The 21,425-nt window shown below is 45.9% G+C and overlaps 1 protein-coding gene across 1 annotated transcript in view; it reads left to right on the forward strand.

Moving 5' to 3' along the window:
• Window positions 1-21,425, forward strand: part of CACNA2D4 (calcium voltage-gated channel auxiliary subunit alpha2delta 4) — a 116,399-nt gene that overhangs the window by 37,962 nt on the left and 57,012 nt on the right. Inside the window, exons 19-27 of the mRNA XM_056482400.1 lie at window positions 62-133; window positions 4,305-4,366; window positions 5,042-5,109; window positions 5,226-5,271; window positions 6,721-6,818; window positions 8,952-9,045; window positions 9,981-10,076; window positions 12,028-12,155; window positions 15,389-15,469. Of these exons, the coding sequence (XP_056338375.1) occupies window positions 62-133; window positions 4,305-4,366; window positions 5,042-5,109; window positions 5,226-5,271; window positions 6,721-6,818; window positions 8,952-9,045; window positions 9,981-10,076; window positions 12,028-12,155; window positions 15,389-15,469 (745 nt within the window). The remainder of the gene's footprint in view (window positions 1-61; window positions 134-4,304; window positions 4,367-5,041; window positions 5,110-5,225; window positions 5,272-6,720; window positions 6,819-8,951; window positions 9,046-9,980; window positions 10,077-12,027; window positions 12,156-15,388; window positions 15,470-21,425) is intronic.

Raw genomic sequence — 21,425 nt, forward strand, 5'->3', positions numbered from 1 at the left:
CTGTTAATTCCTGCTGGGCCCTGCTTGGAGACACTAACACCAAACTTGTTCACCTCTGCAGCTGAGAAGTGCCATGATCAAGGGGGAAACAGGCTACCTCTCCATGGATGTGAAGGTCCCTGTGGACAAAGGGGTAAGAAATTATCCTTCTGTTCAGGTCACACAGGGGAGTGGATGCTGAAAAACCAAAAAGGATGTGGTTTTTAGTGTTTGGCATTCCTGAGTGTGGGGATTTTAGTGTTTCACCACATAGAAAACACATGTGCTAAAGACATACAGGAGAGCATCATTAGAAGTGCTCATTATGCCTACCAAGATTCTGCTCTCAGAAAGGTACTGGAAATGTCCCTCAGCTCCTACTTTGTGCAGGCAAAGCCAAAAAGCCTGTTGTTCCTTGTTTGCAGGGCTGTGAAATGCATCAGATATATTCAAGAGTTAGAATAGGGGAAGACTATGCTGAACTGACTTAGACAGAAGGAGGTTTGGAGATGATTTTGCCACCCTCTTTCCCTACCTAACACCACTCATGAAAACTTTGTCCCTCACTTCGTTCAGAATGTGATTCCCTTTATCCAGGTCCAGGAATAAAATTCTATCCAAATATTTGCAGATGTTTTATGAAAAGTCCTAGTGAAATGGTGACTTTTGAGCACCCCCTACCAGCTCTGGGGCAGGGTTATACATCTTCCTTTGGAATCAGTGCAAAATTATCTCGTACATTTATGTTCACTGGTACTTTTTCATTCACATTTGTTTAACCCCCTTGAAGATTTTGGCTTTCATCATTTCCTGTTAGGAAGTATTCCAGTGTCCTGCAAGTTCCACTGCCCAAAAGTCTTCTATATTTCAGGAAAATTTTCCATCCTTTATAGAGAGCACTTTTTTCAGCTGCTCCCATGCTAAGCCACAGTCAGCACCAATTCCAACAAACTAAATGCTCACAGCCACTGCTGAAATTTTCTGTCTTCATTTCCTAATGAAGACACCTTTCTTTTTCCTCTCAATAATTGTCCTGCTAGATCTTGTCACTACATTGTTTCTCTCTGTTCTTGGTGTTTGCATCTCTCATGGACCTGTTGATGTCTTTGCTTTTCTTCTCCTGGGCATTGCTAACATCTGCGTTTGAACTATTTGCACACTTTTGATCCACTCTGATTGTTCCTGTTGACACTTTTATAATTTCTGGTGCCCAAGTACCAGGGCTTCACTGAATGATGTGACTGTTTCCCTGTTGCTCTGTATATAGCAGCCATTCTCTGCAATAGGATATTTCTGAACAGGGAGCCCCCAAATCTCCTTTTTGCTGTCCCTTCAATTTTTTTCTCCCTCCCACAGCTGCACTGGGACTGCCTCCCTCACTTCTATGTTTCTTAGCTATTTTTTCCAGTTGCCATTTTTCTACATGAAACCCACCTCTCCTTTTCATCCAGCCTTTCTAATTTTAAGGGCTGTTGAGACACTTTTTTCAGTATGCAGAGAAATGTTCTATTTTATCTTACAGATAGATCCCTGTACAGAAGGGCTGCTAAGGCAGGATCTGTTCCTCCCATTAGATTTTCTTCCCTCGATGGCCTGTTGTTTACTGTTTCTTATTGTTTACAATTCTGCAGCTAGCTCTCCCTCCATATCTTATTTAAGCCCACTTTAATTGAATCTTTGGAATAAAAGTTCATGAGAAGCTGTTTCAAGTACTTTATATAAATTCAGATATATTGCATGTCCTTTATTTCCTTCATCCATAACCTTAGTTACTCTATCAGAAAAGTAATCAAGGTTTTAGAGCAAGATCTATTCTTTGTAGGTCTAGATTGCTTCTTTGCTAGCTTAACCCCTTTGTGTGCCCTCAATAACACTTCTGAGTCATCCAATGATATCTTTTAGTTCAATATTTTAGAGACATCTTTCTGGTCCCCTACCCAGGGGAAAAAGAAGATAACAAAAAGTAGCCTTGGTAAAGAGATACCATTTGTTTCATTCTGCTGCTCTGAAAGCCTTATGAAGCACAATAGGGGACTGAGGCTGAGTCTCTGACAATTTTTCTATTATCAGAATACATATGGAGTGGAAACCAGAAATGAAGCTTAGTAATTCCCACTTGTACTCTGCTAGCTGATGAAGCAGAGCAGCATAGAAACAAAGAAAGTGCTGACAGAGCCTTGAAACAAAGAGCATGAGGTGGCCAGACTGTGGAGAGAAGATCTGAGTGAAGGGGATAGAAATTATTCTGTCAGCCACATAAATGTTGATACCCCATATTGATTTCAGTAAGGTATCAAGAACAGAGTGAGTAGAGAGGAAAAAAGTAAAGAACAAATACAGGAGGCAGTTGTTAGGGAGTTCTAAGGGGAGAAATGCCTTTGCTAGCAGCTTGAGTACGGAAGGGCTGTGACTGTGAAAGCAAAAATCAGAGAACACGGGCTGAAGTTGTGGCAAACCTCTGATAGTGGCAATAGCCAGGCCTGGATGCCTAGCACAGCATCCAGTCTGCAAATCCACATGTTCCCAGACTGCAGGGGATGGCAGTCAGCCACCCTGTCACTGTGCCAACATGTCCATGCTCTCCTCCCTGGAGCCCTGCTATGTAGCAAGGTCCTGCCTGATCATCCTCAGCCCCACTTGGCTCAAGGGTGCTCTGTTCTTTTCCATTTCATGGGTAGTGGTGCTACTTTCAGCTGTCCTGGGGCTGGCTGGGCAGTCACCAGGAGAGGGTCAGGTCAAGGGAAAAAAAGGAGGAGCAGCCCTGCTAAAGGAAAGGATCTCAGAGTAGTGACCAGGTGTTTTCTGTGCCTACCTGCCTCCATCATCAGATCAGACAGGCAACAAGAGGGAGGGTTAATACCTTTTGTACCACCCACAGCCACCATAACACAACCAAGGTATATTCTTTGCACATTAAAGAGAAATAACTTCATGGAAAGGGTTGTTTCAAAATTGGAATGGAACCCCCAGGGAGGTGGCAGTCACCATCCCTGGAGGTGTTCAAGAAATGACTGGATGTGGCACTGAGTGCTATGGTCTGCTTGACAAGGTGGTGATGGGTCAAAGGATGAGCTCAGTGATCTCAGAGGTCTTTTCCAGCCTCAATGATTCTGTGTGGTCTTGGCCCAGCAGAAGACCCTGTTGTTCAGCAGTACATTTGCTGTGTATGGAGAGAGAGAGGAGGAAACGGGTTAAGCCACTGCCACCCTCTCACTGAACAATATCCTGAATCCCCATCACACCTAATGATATCCCCCATCCCTGTCAGCACAGTGAGCACAAACTTGGTGCACACTGTGCAACTGGAGCCCTCTGTGCCTCACTCCACTTCCAGGGCTGCTCAGCTGGACTGGGTTAGAGCAGGCACAACTTTCCCTGGGGAACACTGAGTTTTCTGTGTTCACTCCCTGTCTCCCACACACATCCTCTCACCTCGTTCTCAGACTGGGTTTAGGATTTTAAATATATTAGGGTTCATATTCTGGCATAAGGCTTGGATAGAAACTTTCCAGAAACTTTTCTCCTTTGGAAAAGCGTTCCACTGAAATCAACACTTTCCTACAGGAAAAGGCCAGTCTGGCAAACAGATGAAGTTCTGAAGCAGCTTTCAATAATCTGAAATGTCTTCAGTTGAAATGTCAGTCTGAAAAAAATATTTGCATGCGAATCAAAATGGCTTGGATCTGAAACGGCACTTTTTTTTTCCCAAATTGAAAATGTAAATTTTTTTAAACCAATTTTTTAAACAAAATTGGAATATGCTAATGTTTTGTCCCACTTTGGCATGAAAGTAAATGTCAAGAATATCAGCATTTCCCACAGGAGTGGGGAGACTTGGCCCTGGCTGCCCACCCACACAGGAGGATAGGTTTGCCATTCTGCCTCTCCTTCAACTCCACCCCTCCTTCCCTTCCTATCTGCCACTGAGCCCCCGTCCTGCTTGAGAGGATGATGATGATGATGATGATATGCAAAGCTGTCAGGGCTGCTGTGTCTAGTAGAAGAGCAGGGCCCCAGCATATGTGCTTGGAGGGGGCAAGCAGGAGGGCAGCTTCTCCCCACCCCTTCCTGCAGCCAGTGCAGGAGTAGAACAAAGAAAGGTTTATCTGAAACCCTTGTTGGAAAGATAGAGTGGCTGCCTGGATCCTGAAAATCTCAAGGTGCTGGATATGCTGAATACTGCACACTCATCCCAGCCTCCAGCCAGCCCTAGCAAGGTGTGAGGTGCTGGTTTTGCTCAGCCTCAGGGACATTATCCCAGGTCCCCATCACCACTATGCCCTTGCTCTGTTAGATGGTCTCTCTTATTCATTCTCTTCTTTCAGAAACGAGTTCTCTTCCTCACCAATGATTATTTCTTCACGGACATCAGTGGCACACCCTTCAGGTGAGCAAGGACTCGTGTATCAGAAGTTTGATCAGGGACAGCAGAATAGTCCCTTCTCTTCATAAATCTTGCTACAAGTCATGAGTAGAGCAGTAGGAATAACTGACTTCTTTGTTCCTATTGCCATTAAAATATTATTTGGGGTCAATTCAAAAGGAATATTATGATTTACCTGAAATTCAGAGTCTGAAAGCTATACCTTAGGTAAAGCATGTTGTTTCATGAGAAATGATACAGCTTAAATGTTCATTTCAACTGAATATGGTCTATGGTTCTGGTGTATGGCTCTAAAAAAAAAACCTCAACATTGTTATACACTGAAAATTATTAACCAAGAAATAACAAATGAAGCAAATTGTGTGTGGGAGGGAAGGGAGAGGGTGTTGGTTTTATTCCCCCAGTTGAAATTGTTTGAAACTGGCAGAGATTTGAGAAATGTCATCATGGACCTGAACCTACAGTGTTGGCTAAAAAAACTGTCACCAGCAATGCCTCACAGCTCTACAGACAGGTTCCTTAGCCCCCTGTGCTGAAATCAGATCTCACTTAATCCTCTTCTGATGATGTTCTTTTCTTTAATAGCTGTGGAGGGAGTTAATGTCTTTAAGGGTTGTAACTGCAGGGAGTGACACCTTTCCTTGCTGACAAGCCCTTTGTTTTCCTTTTTGCCTGCAGCCTGGGTGTTGTGTTGTCCAGGGGGCACGGGGAGTACATTCTGATGGGGAACACTTCAGTGGAAGAAGGTAGGATAATCTGAAAGGGACAAGGGAGCTGCTCTGAATGTCACCAGTTCTCCTTCAGAGCCTGTATGTGTCTGTCTGCTTCCTCACTGAATATTCCACGTACTCTCTGGTTTCAGGTTTGCACGACCTGCTCCAGCCAGACCTGTCTTTAGCAAATGAATGGTAAGTGGAGGAAATCCTGTCAGTGACACAGGACTTTTCATGATATTTGGGCAAAGATCCCAGCAATCTGGTTTGAGTTCACCACCCTCTGTGGCTGAGGGAAAAAGCAGTGCTGTTCTGGTGCTGTACCTGCAAAGACCTGATTGTCTCCAGGCAACTGAGTTTCACCTCTTCCTTTGGGAGATCCCACCAAGAACTTAGCACATTCCTCTCCTAAGAAACAGCTGAGATTTATCCTCAGTCTTCTGTACTCAGACTTACTTTGTTCCTCCTCGTGTTGCTCAGAATTGTCTTACAAAACCTACACTATGTCAGACCTGTTAGGGAATTTTGTTGCAAGCTTGGTGAGAGATTGAAATGCTTTTTTAAATCCTAGTTTATTTTTGGTTGGCATCCTTCTGAACTGAGCCTAGACCTAACTTCTAGTGAACATGGAGGTGATTTATGACCTCTGCTTCAAGAGCAAGCAGAACTTATAGTTTTGCTTGGTTTGGATTTGAAACAGGGTGAAGCACGGCTCTTTCCATTTATTGCTGTGAGGTTTGGGGTTTTCATGAACCCAGCATTCAGTCCCACTCAGTCACATGAAGCCAGGCTGTATCAAAGCCAAAATAACTGTATTCAAGCAGCCCTGCACCCTATCTCACCTCTCATTACACTGTCGAGTTTCACAAGCAGCACATTTGAGACGCAAACATTGATTTCTCCTTCTTCAACTCCTAACTTCAGGTATCAGCTTACCACACTTTACAGACTTTTCTCCTAAATCACTCCTTTCAGCCCCTTTATGAGTTTTAGCTCTCTCTTATAACCCCTTCCTCTCCCTTGTCCTGACAATGGAACGGTAAAAATTGGAAGTAGGATTAGAAGACTGGTTTCCTTTATAGCACAGAGCATTTCTAATACATTTCTAATTTCTGCTTCTCCCCAAACTGTGTCCTGAGACTCCTGCACTTGTGTCTCTGTGGAACAGCTTTTGTTGTCACCATATCACACTGCAAGATCATTCCTCATCTCCCAGTTTGTTCCTCTGTCTGTTATTTTTTCTGCTCCTAGTCTGGTGTCACATTGCACATGACCCTCTGCTTTTCAGCTCTCTCCATCACACTGTTACTGTGTATACAGGCACAGACACACATCTTACACAACATAACACAGGAAACTGCTGGCAGGACTTGGAACAGCTCTGTTGCATTGTGAGCTTATTCTGGAGAACACTGCAATCCTACTGAGCACAGCAGTCAGGTTAATTGGTGTTTGGTTTAGTGGTAGGGCTTGACTTACAGCCACACTGTTAGATTTAGAGTGGGCACAACATGCAGCAATGATAAAGACTTTGCAGAGCAGGGTTTCTTGCTGACTTTCTTTTTGCACTTACTATCATGCAGGAGCATTTGTTTGACTGTGGTTTCTCTTTGCCCTTTTGGGTTTCTTCTCCCCTCCCACCAGGATTTACTGCATCACTGACATTGATCCTGACCACAGGAAGCTCAGCCAGCTGGAGGCTGTGATCCGTTTCCTCACTGGAGAGGAGCCTGACCTGGAATGTGAGTCCCAGGCACTGGAAGTGCCCTGCTGGGGTTTTCCTGTAGCCATCACAAGGGAGAGAGGACTGTGACTAACTGGTGACAGACTGAACCCCTATGGCACTTGCTTACACAGGCAGGACTTAACTCAAGCCTGGATTAATTCACAAGTGGAAATGAGCTGAGGATCCACCTCATTGTCTCCATCAGAGGTTTTTTTTTTCTGTTTCAAAGCTGACATATAACTCAGCCACACTGGAGGTCTCAGCATAGGAGATACTGGAAAGTGGAAGGCTTGACTGGAGCTTGGCAGGGGCTGCACACCAGGTTTAAGAAAGACTGACTGACTGGTCTAGAGGGGGCAATGGCAGGAGAAGCCAGGAGAAGTGCTGAGACAATTCAGTTTCCCAGGGACACCAGGCATCATCATCCAAGGGCTCATGGTGCCCTCTGGAGAGATGGGTTCTTTCAGAACAAGGATTATTGATGTTGTTTTCCAAGCACAACAGGTGACTGATCCAGGAGAAAAAAATGGTTACATGATTATTATCTTTCCTGCTCCCCCTGCTGCTCATCCCTTGCACCAGGTCCCATTCTCCTGCAGCACCACTGAAGAGTTGGATCTCTGTCAGTGGTCAGAGATGGGCAGCTGTGCATGGGAATTCCTTACAGCAGTTTGGTTTTAGGATGTCCTTCAGCCCCCTTAGCTGTGCCAAGTACAAGCTTTTGCATGTAATGCTGCACCTCAGAGGCACAAACCTTTGGCATGAGGATGGGAATCTCTTAAAAGAAAAATCAACCACAATCCAGGAATCCTTCCTCTCTTGCCCAATGTGAGCAGATCCCTCCTGGCTATCCTTGGAGTAGGCTGCAAAGAGGAGATGCATGAGCTGAAGAGGCCAGGGAGAAGCTCTCCAGTTTCAGGAGAGCTGACTTGGAGAAGTATGCAGGCTTGGAAGTACTGTGGGGGAAAAAACAAGTATGATTTGAACACATTAATCCTAGATATGGGGGGCCTGAAGAGGGAAAGATCTCAGGGTGGGCTCTGATTTTGAGGCTTGAATAACAACAACCATGGAGAGAAGGATCCTGAGATTTGTGACAAAGAAATTTGGGAGAACTTGAGCTAAAACATTAAAGGACACCTGGAACATCAACCCAGAAAATTTCAGTGCCAGAAACACTGAAATGGTGGGGTGGCTTCATCCAGAACAGCACTGAAAAGGGCATTTTTGCAACATGATAGTCACCATGTTCTCACAGATTAGTGCAAGCAGGGCAATACAGAAACAGAGCAGGTCAGAGAAATGGGGTTCTGGGGCATGTCATTTAGTACATGATGATACCTTGAACTTTCCTAATCACTTCTTAGCTCCAGTCCAAAGTGGATTAGACTGGTAGCCTGGACTGCCTTGAGCATCTGGTGAGAACCAGGACAGGAAAATGTTTTGTGACTTACAGGGAGGAAGGGGGGCTAACAGAGAAGCCAGTGAGCAAAGGGACAGAATAGAGGCCATAAAAAAGTCTCTAGTGGTTTTGAAGGAAGCTACTTGGAAGTTGTTGGAAGGTGTTGGCTGCTATCCTCTACAGGATATCCAGAAGAAAGGTCAAGGCAGGGATTTGAGGCAAAGGCCTGCTCAGTGAAAGAGTCAAATGATGGTCAATTCATAACTTCATTTGAAAGCCTCTCACTTGCCCACACTTGTTTGGGCACCACCCTTCCACAGAGTTTGCAGGGGAACTGGTCTGATGATTTTGGACATTAGGAAGAAATTCTTCACAGAAAGGGTGATTATTTATTGGAACAGCTGCCCAGGGAGGTGTTTAAGGAAAGACTGGACGTGGCACTCAGTGCCATGATCTGGTTGACACAGTGGTGTTGGGTCATAGGTTGGATCTGATGATCTCAGAGGTCTTTCCCAACCTCACTGATTCTGTAATTCTGTGATCTTGGCTGTAACATCTGCTCCTGTGTATTTCCACCACCCAGGGTGTTAGGACCTCTTCTCTGCCCTATAATTGGAGGCCTCTTTTTTGTGCCTCATTGATCCACTGTCCTGGACAGGCAGATGTTCTTACCAAGGGATTCTCTAAAATATATAGGGAGAAGCGTGTCTTTCTCTCCTGATTTTTGTTCTTCATTTTTCTCCTTAGGTGATGAGGAGTTGGTTCAGGAAGTGCTGTTTGATGCAGTGGTCACTGCCCCCATGGAGGCCTACTGGACAACACTAGCCCTCAACATGTCCTTGTAAGTACAGGAGACAAAAATATGGATAGAACACCACTGAAGATGCATCTCCGGATTCTGTGGGTTTATGCAGTGCCTGAAATAGTCACAAACTTTTGCACAGCATTCAAGAGACTGTAGAAATAGCTCAATATCTTTAGAAATAGCTTGAAAAGTGTCTCTCAGGAGTGAACTCCAATAAGCTGGGTCTTCTTGAGAGAGTCTTTAGTTTGGTGAGGGTTTTTCTAGTGGAGAAAAGGGAGTTTGGTCTTGTCTCTATTGGTTGTACCTCCAGATTGAACCTCAGGAAGATGCTGGACAGGCTGGCTTCAGTAAACCACTTTATATTTTATTATTTCCAGTGAGGCACCTGTTGTTTGTGGTGTCTTGTATCACGTCACACAGATCTTCTTTCAGCAGACAACATATTCCTTACAGATATACATGGCCACTGGACTCCTGTCCCTGTTCAGTTCCTTGTATCCCTACACTAACAGAAGCTGAGCCAGCAACAGTACTGCTAGGACACCCAATTATCAGCACAGCTTTTAATAGCTACACCAACACACCCTCTTTGGTCACATTCTGCTACCATGGCCATTCTCTGCGTCCCTGATCCAGCCATTCTCCTTCTGCAGTTCCTCTCCTGCACTTCAGCCTCATGAGGGTAGCCTGGAGCAGAGCTAGCAGGGGCAGAAGAGGTTATGGCCTACTTAAAAGAGGTTTAAATCTGAGCACAAGTCTTAAACCTGCTAGTTGTCAGCCAGTAACAACCTGTTGTCATTAGCAGGGAGGAGTCAGTACCACTCCTGGTGTAAATGGGTTATATTGCAAATGGACTTGGGACCAGGTCTCCAGATGTGGTTTCGAGTTTGAAAGGCCCTCACCCTGGGGCAGGGATCATGGCTCTTCTTGTGAGAACTGTTTGCTTCTGCTTGTGTGTTTCTGTTCCACAGGGACACTGAGGCAGGCATTGAGATGGCGTTTCTGGGCACTCGGGCTGGACTCATGAGGAGTGCCCTGTATGTGGGCTCCGAGAAGATTTCCAACAAGTAAGTCCCTAAACTGCCTTAAGGGGTTTCTGCCAGTGTCTCTGGAGAGACAGCATGAAATCACCACCAGCCTTAGAAATGCTTTTGAGGAGATAGAATGGAAAGAAGCAACACCTTGATGGCATTCATGGTGATTCACAGAATCAGGGTAGGGGGCCTTTGTCTTCTGGTTCTTTTGAGTTTTTCTTAAAATACTGTCCCAAAGTGCATTCATTTGAATGAAACCCTTCAACCATTCCCTGACTTCAGTCAGCAGACACAGAAAATGCCCACAGTTCCTACATATCCCCAGGACCATTGTGCAGTGCAAAGGCTCTGCACTCCAGTGCCCCAGTGATATTCCAGCTCGGCTGTGTTTGATCTTTGTGTCTCAATTCCTCTTCCAGATTTATGCTGTTCTGCCTCTCACACTGCCCACATTGCAGCAGCATCCCAGTGCCTTGCAGTGAGGCGTTAAGTGATGTGACTGACATCTGTCACATCCCATTCACTCTCCTGTCCTCTCCCTCAAGGCAGAAGTGTGTGTGCACTGAAGGGTTTTGACGTGGAAAGGGTAGTTTGCTTTCTGTTGCATTTTGGATACACAGGCTGGTGCCTGCTGCCGTAGGAAAGGACAGGTCACGGCACACCAGCAGAAAGGGACCATGTGGAGGGTGGTCATTTGCTTCTTGGCAGCTGTTTCACTGTCCCCAAGTTCCCCAAACATGAGTCCTACACTCAAGCTCTGCTGTGCCTGTGACACTCTTCATGTGTTTGAAGCAGTCTGAACAATTCAGAGCAGTTAGTCTCTGGCAACAAGGGAGAAATGCTGTGTGCTGCAGGAGGTTAATGTGATGATTCCCGATTCCCCACTGCTCATCAGGAATAGCATTCAATGCTTCAAACAGTCACAGTCACCACACTGCAGGGACAGACCCGCACAGGAGAAGCTTCTGGAATCCCCTGAAAGGAAGGAATCATAAATGAGGAATTATCATTACGTCAAAATAAGCAGTAAAACAAGAGCCTGAAAACAAAGGGATTTGCCAGGCAAGCTGTATGAGCCTCCAGGGAAGCAAATGACCTGATTTTCATGAGGTCTCTCCTGAATACCCACTGCCTGTCTTGCCATGCTCCCAGGACACATTGCTCAAGCATTTCAGTTCCTGCCTCTCTAGGAATCACAGAATCATAGAATTCGTTAAGGGGTTGGAATGGACCTTAAAGATCATCTGCTCCCAACCCACTCTGCCATGGGAGAGACACCTCCCACTAGACTAAGTTGCTTAAGGCTTTATCCAACGTGGTCTTGAACACTGCCACCATAGGGGCATCCACAACCTCCTTCAGAACCTGTGCCTCACCAGCCTCACACTAAAAGACTTCTTCCCAGTATCTTACCTAAATTTCCCCTCTTTCAATCTGAACCCATTTCTCCTTGCCCTATCTCTACAGCTCCTAACAGAGTTCCCTATCCAGCTTCCTTCAGATACTCGAAGGTTGCTGTGAGGAAGGTTGCGCTGGCCCCGGGGTGTCATTCCCGGTTGTCCCTTCCGTGCTGCCCGGTTCCCCTCACCCTGTTGGGGTGCCATTCCCGGTTCCCCTCACTCTGGTGGGATGTCATTCCCGGTTCCCCTCACTCTGGTGGGGTGTCATTCCCGGTACCCCCCCCCTTGCTGCCCGGTTCCCCCCGCCCTGCCCGGCCCTCAGAGCCCGCCCGGGGCCGCCGCGGGCCTGGGCCGGGCCAACAGCGCCACCTGGCGGCGGCCGCGTGAGGCGCGGCGGGCGCGGCCGCCCCTCAGGAGCGAGCGAGGGCCCGGCCCTGCCCGAGGGGACACAAGGGACACGGCGACACCGACACCGCCTGCCCTCGCCCGTGGAAAATCCCCCAGTGATGAGGTGTCCCCCTGCATTGTGGAGGGCTGCCGCTCCTCCACACCGTGTTATAACACAGCGTGTTATCTCCCCGCAGGAAATTCCTGACACAGAAGGACAAGGCGAGCATCTTCACCATGGACCACTTCCCTCTGTGGTACCGCAGGGCGGCCGAGCATCCCCCCGGCAGCTTCATCTACAGCATTGTCTCAGAAGATGATTCAGGTAACTCCAGCCTGAACACAGAGCAGATAGATGGAAAAAGAAAAAAAAAGCCTTCCACACCTTACATCCCACACTGCACCCATCCCACTCCCTTTATCGCTGCCTGCTGCCTAGTGGGAAGTGCTGAGGCCTGCCCTCTTGGCGTTTCCTTTGCACCAGTGAGGGGCAGAGAGCTCGTGGCCAAGGTACTGAGCACAGCTGAAAGATGTGCAAGGTGTGTGGAGAAAGCAGTGAGGAATGAGTAATGCAGGGCTGCAGAGGAGGAGAAGGATGGACATGGACACTGACATGGACATGGAAATGGACGTGGAAATGGACATGGAAATGGACATGCAAGGCTTGTAGATGGAAAGGTTTAGGGAAGCAGGAGCTGGGGAAACACTTGTGGGGCTGGAATACACACAAAACATGAGAAGGGAACAGGAAAGGTGTTGCAGAAGGAATGAGACACGTGGGTGTGGTCAGGCTTGGGAAGGAACAACATCAGCCCTGCTGGATGACAGTAACAGCTGGCACTATCACTGTCACTGCTGACCACCAAACAGTCAGGAAGTCTAAGTTCAGAGGGTGTCAATTTTTCCATCACCACTTTCCATGACAGGAAAGGATGGGTTTCTTGTGGAAGATGGTGGAGGGGAAGGCTTTTCCATAGCATTGGTGTCCTGCATCCTCCTAATCCTAGTACTAGAATATGGCATCTCTTGCTCAGCAAAGAAGTTCATACACCAGGGGAAAGCAAGGAGTGGCTTTTCAATATCTCTTGCTTAGGGTATTGGTTCCTGTGAGTATGCAGGGCCAGCCAGGACCTTCTCAAAGGCTGGAAGAGAGCAGAAGGGCCTAAAAACAAACAAGCAAAACAAAATATTCATGTGAAACTCCTCCACAGAAGACAGAAATCCCCTCTGTGCTCCTCCCTGGCCCCTAGCTCTTCATCTCTGTCACGGAGCTCAGCACTGTAGCTGTTAAAGCTTTTTGTGGCACAGTGGTGGGAGTCTGGTGGGTGGGAAAGCAACTAGCAAAGAGAAGAAAACCAGCCTGTGAGGCAAGAGATGAACCAGGATGTAAAGGAATGGAAAGAGAAAACACTCAAAACCTACAAAAGCCTCTCTCTCCCCAACACCCTTACATCTCACCTAAAAGGCAAGTGTGGAGAGAGGAGGAGGGATGGCAGGAGAGACCTTTAACGCCCCTGCAAGCCACGGTATCTGCTCTTTGGAACAGGGTGTGGGCTGGAAAACCAGCCCTAGGACAGACATTACCCAGGCCACAGTAGTCACTGCTGGCTAAACACTGGAGTTGTGGCTTGCTTAGCTTTCTTAGAAGTCACAGTTATTTTTGGATAAAGACAGAAGACAAGTAGTTGTCACTGTTCTTTGTTTTACACTGCCATGGGTCAGAAGCCTTAGTCAAGTCCAGAACCCCATTCACCTGGAAACCCTGCAGGCACCTTGTAAGAAGCAGCACTTGGCCCTGAAGACCTTGTGCCCTAAACTGTAAGGGAGATTATTACTCTTTAGGGATGAGCAGCTGGGCTCAGAGAGACTGTGATCCCATGGGATCACACAATATGCCTGGAAAGGGTCAGGAAATAATACCACTGTAAAGCAGAGTCCAGGCCCTTCTAAATCATCTGATGAAGCAGGGCTGCCCCACATTTTAGCCAAAATAGGCCACCCAGTTTCTAATTCTATCAGATGCTGAAGTCCTCTTTTCATGTTTTCCACAAGTTGCCTGCTGTGACAGGAGGTTTTCATGGCAGATGGACTTCTAATCATCTAAGAAAAAAAACCCCCAAGAGCTCTCTGTTGGGGAGGAAATGACTGCATGTCATCAGAATCATTAATGCACAGCACCTCCTTCCAGTGTCCAGAAGTTTCAGAAATAAGAGGGCAGCAGGGAAGCCTCTGCATGTCAAGTAGAACTGTTGTTGCATCCCAGATTTTTCATGTTTTGGGTGGGGATTTTGCTTATTTGTCCCATCCTAGAACAAGAAATTTGGGGTTCACCATAAAGGCAGGATCATGCTCAAGGCATGTGTTTTATTAAAACCTTTATAAAGGTTTTACTTATTTTTACACACTTGAGCAGGTTAATCTGGCTTCAATCAAAAAACAAAAACAAAATAGTGAGAGCCTGCAATTCAGTGGTAGGCACTGAATTGTGCTCTGGACACACCTAGAATGATGGAAAGCAGTAGCAAATGCTGGAGTTGTAGGGAAGGAAAGAATCCCTGACCCATCTGGATTTCCACAGAGCATGCCAGGAGGGAGCCAGGTGCAGACTAAATAGATCAGACTGGCCTTCAAACTGTCCCCTGGCAGTTCCCAAAGAGGTGCCCCAGCTGAAGCTAATCTAATCACTTAAAAAAAAATACAGAAATGGAATCTGCCACGTGGACAACTGCAGGCTGAAACAACTGCACTGACAAAGAGAGATGGGGTTCAGTTGCTTGAGCCTATCCAGCCATATGATTTTAATTTTAAATGCCCCATGGGAGCTCAGAGATCTGCACAGGGCTGGCAGATGTGTCACAGGACCTACAGGATGCTTAAAGCAGCAGCTCAAGGGTGATTGGGAGACGTGGGGTGTAAGGGAGTTCAGGCAACAAAGTCCCAGAGGAGTTTGTTTCTGAAATGGATTGCACTCTGGAAGCATCTGAAAGTGCATTTTCTGCAGTTTGTAGTGCTGCCCTGGCTTGGGTAAGAGTTAGACAGTTAGACATAAGCCTGGCCTTTGCTGTGCAGGTGTTATCAGAGTTCCTGTTCTGCTTCTCCTCTGTCCACAGAGTTTAGATGGTGCATTGAGGAGAATAGCTCTCTGGCCTAAGAGAACCTCTGCATGCCCAAAATAGAGGAGGCCAAACCTTTATATTTTATCACAGAATCATGGAACATTTTGAGCTGAAAGGGACCTTAAAGGTCACTTAGTTCCACACCCCTTGCCATGGGCAGGGATGTCTTCCATGAGACTAGGTTGCTCACATTTCCTTTATGCTGAGGATGCCACTTTTATCATGAGCCATAGAGAAGATAAAAATAAAATCTACTCATAGCCCATTAGGCTGCTTTTGTGTCTTGAAAGATGCAGCCTTCAAAATTCTGGGATGTTTCAGAGTTGAGGCATATATACACACTGTCCTGAATGGGAAATTGTGTGGGCAAGCTGTTCCTGCTGCATTTTTATTCCTCTCTGGGGGTAAGCTAACCAAGCCTGCTGTATTTGTGTCTTGACAGAGGGGGGTGGCCTGCCAAAAGTGGTGACAGTGAGCACGGCCGTGTCTGTGTCTGTGGATGGGAAGATGGGAATTGCTGCAGGTAGGACATTCTGGTTTCTCTTTTTATCTTGAATGAAATGGCTGCATCTTGCCTTGAGTGTGGGAGCCAAGAGCTGTTAGCTTGTCATTCAAGGGAAGTGACAGGAGCCACAATAGCTTGTGGTATTGAGAACTAGGCTAAACAGAGAGTAATGGAACAGGTACTGAATGGCTGACAGGCTTCTAAAAGGGAAATGGGCTGCTTGAATGGAAACTTCCATCTCCAGTGCTGGTGAATTTATGGATTGAGACTTTCTCTGGAGTAGGTTGGGAAGTCCATGCAGGTTTAAAAATTTGCAGGAAACGCTTTTGGCTTTGGAACAGCATCATGTGTATGCATCTCCAGTGTTACCTCAAATTAAAAAAAACTTCTGCTGAGGGAATGGGCATGTTGCTAGAACTCCAACTCAGACCTACAGATTGCCAAATTTACTGTTGTATCTGAGCTTTAAACTCCTTTTGGCAGACCTTCACTAGACTGCATCTTCTTTTGGGAAATTCATGCAGCACATTGTTTCCAAAAGCTTTTCCCAAAGCTTTTGAAGATTTACCATTTTCTGTACTAATGGTTTCAGCCTTTATGGAAATACACTGAGCTCAAAAGCAAAACAGAGCAGCCATTTAACAAAACAAACCAGAATTATCAGTAACCCTGGCACCATATCCAGCTTAACCACTCAGAATAGGAATACTGGGGTAAGAGAAGATGTAGCTCCATGGAAATTGTTTTAGATGTGGAAACAGTGACTAAAGGGAGAGGCTGATGGAACAGGTAATGGAGTAATTATATGCTGTGATGCAAAGCTTCTTGGGAAAGAATGGTTAGTGCTAATGGAGCCTTGCATGGTGGAAAGAATGGCAACTAGAATGGGCAGCAAAGAACAACTTAATTACAGGAGCACTCTGTAGAGAGAGGGCCATACAGCTATGATACCTTCAGATCACAGTCTGCCATTGCATTTGCCTAGGCTGGGTAGGAGACAGACAATGTTCTTCAATACTGCTAGTCACTAAAACTATAGCAATTTAACTTCATCTGATGAAGCATTCCTGAATTTCCAGGATTTCAGTAAGTTCTAGCAGACAATGATAATCTTTAATTATCACCTGGGCACTGAGAAAGTACTTGTAAGCTGAAGGAAGTGTTGTAAAATAGAACATTTCACTCATATGCCCAAAGCCAGAAAATTATTATGAAGTCTGCCCAAAGACACCTGTGAACAGAGATGATTTCAGCAAAGTTCACATTAGTAAGTGTTTTGTTATAGGATGATAGAATCTGCTCCCAAAACTGATACCAACTGACACTGGTATATCCAGCAGAAGATGAAAGAGCATTGAAATCACACCAAGGGCCTCTGTACAGCACTGAAACATTTTTCTAAGCATTTATTTGAGAGAAGAACATTTTTTTAAAAAAGGAGTTTGTTTTTATGATCTTTTTCCTTCCCTTTTCTGACCTGTGGATTAGAGCAGAGGCACAAAAGCAGTTCATCTGTGTTGTGGTTCAAGACCAGCTGGAAATTAAGCACCACACAGCTGCTCCCTCTCACCCTTCCACCCTCGGGAACTCGGTAGGAGAATCAAACTAAAACTTGAAGTTTGATATAAGAACAGTTTAATAATTGAAAATTAAGTAAAATACAATAATAATGGTAAATTATTGTGATGATAAAAAAAATAATTAAAAGGCAAAAGCAAGCAATGCAAGATACAATTGCTTACGACTCACTGACCCATGCCAAACCTCTCTTCCCAAACCCAGACTGGTCCCTCTTCTGGGTAACTCCCCCCAGTTTCTACAGTGGGCATAATGTTCTGTAGTATAGAATGCCCCTTTGGTCAGTTCAGGTCACTTGTCCAAGCTTTGGTCCCTCCCAGTTTCCTTTATTCCCCTCCTCACTGGCAGAGCATGAGGCAAAGAAAAAAGTCCTTGACTTAGGATAAACACTTAGTAAAAAACCAAAACATTCTCATTATGAATTCAAAACACAGCACTTTAACAGCCACGGAGAAGAAATTAACTGTACCCTAGCTGAAAGCAGGACAATCTGGCACTCAGTATAAATACAAAGAAGGAAACTTCTCTGTGGAAGTGCTGGAGCAAGAGCAAGTGGCAGGAGGATCTGGCCCTGACAGAGCAATTTCTCTTCTGTCAGCAGCATTTTCCACAACCCCTGTGGAGATTTCCACCCACTCATTTATGCTGAATATTGTCTGTGTGGACATGCTGTGAAGGAGCAGGATCCTTTGCAGAGGGTGGAGGAAACAGCAGAGGATAGGGAAACAAATCATATTAAAACAATAACAATAAGGTGAAAAATCTGTCATTTTTGGAAATGATGCAGAACCAGTTTTCTCACTGGAAACCATGAAAGTTGAGACACAGAAATGAATTGTCAATTGCTTTTTTTCATTAAAGGTACCATGGGCCCTGTCCCTAGCAGGTACATTATGTGACCTGACCACAAGCATCCTCTCCTACTCTCACAGGTGGTGGGTGTTCTTCATTCCTGGTTTCTTATGCTTTGATGAAAACAGCCCATCTCTGACCCATAGTATGGGTGGGTTAAATGATAGCATCAGGGCAAACACTCTCACCCAGAGGGTCCAAAGTTCTTCATGTCCCCAGCTATAGCCTCCACTGACTTCAGTAGGAGCACAAGGGTTTGCTAAGGTAGGTTCTATGTGCTGCCTTGGGTGTCAGTTTACACCATCTCTGGGGGGGTTCAGGGAGGAAAAATATTATCATTTGTTTTCTTCCCAGTAGTGACAAGTTCATCATCTGAATCTTTCATAGTAGAAGTCATTTAAAAACAAGGGCAATAACTAGTAGTCACATTACCAATTGAAATATTATTTTTTCTTGTGGATGTCAGCTTAGAGAGTAAGGATGTAGATGTCACTTCATTTTCCTTCACAGCAATATAATTATCCTGAATGGGTAGATCCTGATTCTAGGGGACTGTGAGGGGCTGCAGCAGAAATGATGCTGGGCAGAGCTGGAACACCATCCTGGGTACAGGAGAGGGGTGAAGGAAGGAGAGGGAGTGTGGAGGCACACGAGAGGCAATCAGAGCAGAATGAATTGCAGATTGTTGTTATTGTTATTCTGATGGCATCAGCCCTTACTGGGACTGATACCGTGGTAATCTAGTTATGATACTGCCAGAAGTTTGGTACCTAGCACTGGCTCACAGAAAGCCAAATATCTGGGTAGACTTGCAGCTTCTGAATAAATGCAGCCACAGTTCTTCAAAAGGAGAACAACAGAGACTTTTTAAGTGCCCCTATGAAAGAACCAGTGGTATGAACTGGCCTGTCATTCTGCCACTGATCATTACTGTCACTTGTTTGACTTGATGGTGCTTGAGGGGATTTGTAAGCACTTTGAAATGTTCACTATGCATGCAGTGAAAAATTAAGCTCCAGGATTTACAGCCATGCTCATGGGGAGAGAGCACCCCCAGTGCCCCCATGGGAAGAATGCCAGTGACAGGGAACATTGGGCCCCTTTTCTTCTGGCAGATGAATGGCAGTCCCCAACCAGGGCAGAGTAAGGCAAACTGATGAAATCAAATGTCCAGGAAGATGACACAGGCCTGGCTGCTGTCAGGGAGTGAGGGAGCAGTCAGATAGGATTAGAGAGTTGCAGTCTGGAGGACTGAGAGAAGGGATGGAGGGGGAAGCACACAGGCCTCCTTCCTCCCATTTCAGTCTGTCTTAGCTCAGTGGGAAATCCCAGAATGGGTTTGAAGGAGAGTCCAAGCTGCTCCTCTTGCTCCAGGTGGAGGGGTGGCCAAATTCAGGAGGCAAAGGAAGTGTCCTTTGCCCTGCCCTATCCTCACCCTTTTTCATCCACCCATCTCCTTCCTCTGTGGGCCTGAGAGGGGTGCACAAGGGTTTTAGGGTACACAGGGATTTCTTGGAGGTCTTGGTGGAGTTAAGGCAGGGCCCACTTGTGTGAGCTGTGGTCTCCTTGGTGGGAAGCCACACAGGCAATCCTGGCTTGACTATACCTGTTTCTTTCAATGAATATTGTCTACCTCCTATATTGTGTTTTGACACTTCAAAGCACTATGCAAACATTAAGTAATGCCTGAATGATTAATTATAATTAATTAGAAGGCAGCTGCTCTCCTGGGATGTCAGTCCAGTACCTTTCACGCACACTAACTGCGTTGGAAATGAGAAATAAGGAATGGTGATGGCATTCTCCCCAAGCCATGTCCTGCCCCAGATAGCACTGTCATCTGCTCCCTCCCGTGAGTCAGTAGCCTGGGGCTTTCTGATCCTCAGCCTGCAAGGCAGAAATCACATGGAGTTGCTGACAGAAGCTTTTAGTGATTTAAAGCCTCAGTGAAACTGCTGGAATCTGTGCAGGAGTTCAGCTGTCACTTAGGGCTGTGGATGACGTCTCTTTCATTGCCTGACCTTCTGGCTGTTCAACTTCTGGGGCTGTCAGCTGGCTGCCAGTCCCAACAGGAGCAGGCAGGATTAGATTCCCTGCCATGGCTGTCATGTGGCAGGGATGGGAAACAGACAATGGGGTATGCACATGGTGCATGAGAAAAATAATCCAAACGGGCACTTGGGAGATGCAGGTTTGTTTTATACAACATTTCTCTACTGATATTGGAACTAGCTGTTCTTACCAGCAGTTATTGGACCACAGTGAAATCATTATCCCATGACATCAGCAATTCATGCAGATATATTTGGGGAGAGCACTAGGCAAGCTCAAACCAGGGGCAGAGGAGAAATGTTATCTCTGTTTTAAAGACAGACTTTTGGGACATTGAGTTATCGAGAGCAGTATTTTCAGAAAAGCTCTGTACTCACAGCAGGAGCAGATTTAAAAAAAAAAAAAACATTTTTTTTTTCAAAAGAATTTGAAATCAATCAGTCTGAAAACTTGGTAATGGAGAGTAATTTTGCCATTTTACCTCTGGTTAAAATCCATCCTCTGTCAGTCTGATGGAAGCCTTCATTTGAAAAGCAATTCCTGGCCAGCTTGATGTCTCTCCATCTCTTCCTTGATCTCCACTTTTGGCTACCTGTTGTCTGCTACCAGCAAGCAGGAACAGGAGGTGCAGGTGGCTTTTTCATCAGGACTGTTGCTGTGGCATCTTTTCAAGCTAATCTGCACACAATTTTGTATTCTGCAGTTTTGTTGCTTCTCTCTATAAAGTGACAGTAGCATCAGTAGAAGCTGTTAAAATGCACGGAAATAAGCTCTAATAGCATAAGCACCTTTTCGATGGAAATAGCTGCATATAAACTGGAGAATTAAAGTTATTTCACTAGGCTGGTTCAGAAAGCAGCATTAAGTTACCCATATAAAATATGAGGGTAGCTGATCTCTTGAATGTGTGCTGCAGTATTCAGAAGCAATGCTGTCCCTCTTTTTGTGTGAGAGGTTGTGCCAGAGTTTTCTCTGTGCAGAGACTTCTGTGAGTCCCTGAAGCATCACCAGGTGCCTTTATGGAAATCATGGTCCCCCTGGCATGCAGTGGTAGGGTGGATAAAAAGGAAGACAATTTGTTTTCAGCCCATCACCTGCTATGTCTGGTCTCTCCCTGATGCCAGCCCCTTCTGGCAATCCCCAAAGCCCGAGCAGTTTCTCACAGACATCTGAATAGGCGTGCCCTGGAAATGAGTCATGGAAAGTGTTAGGGGCACTCATAAGGCAGAAATGCTGCTGATTTTAATGCTGCCAGCAGCTGTGCCTTCTCCACCTCTCAGGACATTGCTATCAGTGGGTACACACTTGGTTGGCTTAAGGGTTGAGCCACTACTTGGATGTCACAGTGTCCCCATGATGTATTAGTGTGCCAAAAACAGTGTCTCTTGCATGCTTCATCTTCCCATCTGCCTGCTTGCCTGCCACCTAATACATTCTTCTTACACACTGAGCCTTGGGGGATACCTGTAAGCACCCAGGCTGCTTTTTGGGG

Source organism: Oenanthe melanoleuca, chromosome 1A (assembly GCF_029582105.1).
Source record: "Oenanthe melanoleuca isolate GR-GAL-2019-014 chromosome 1A, OMel1.0, whole genome shotgun sequence".
Classification (NCBI taxonomy): domain Eukaryota; kingdom Metazoa; phylum Chordata; class Aves; order Passeriformes; family Muscicapidae; genus Oenanthe; species Oenanthe melanoleuca.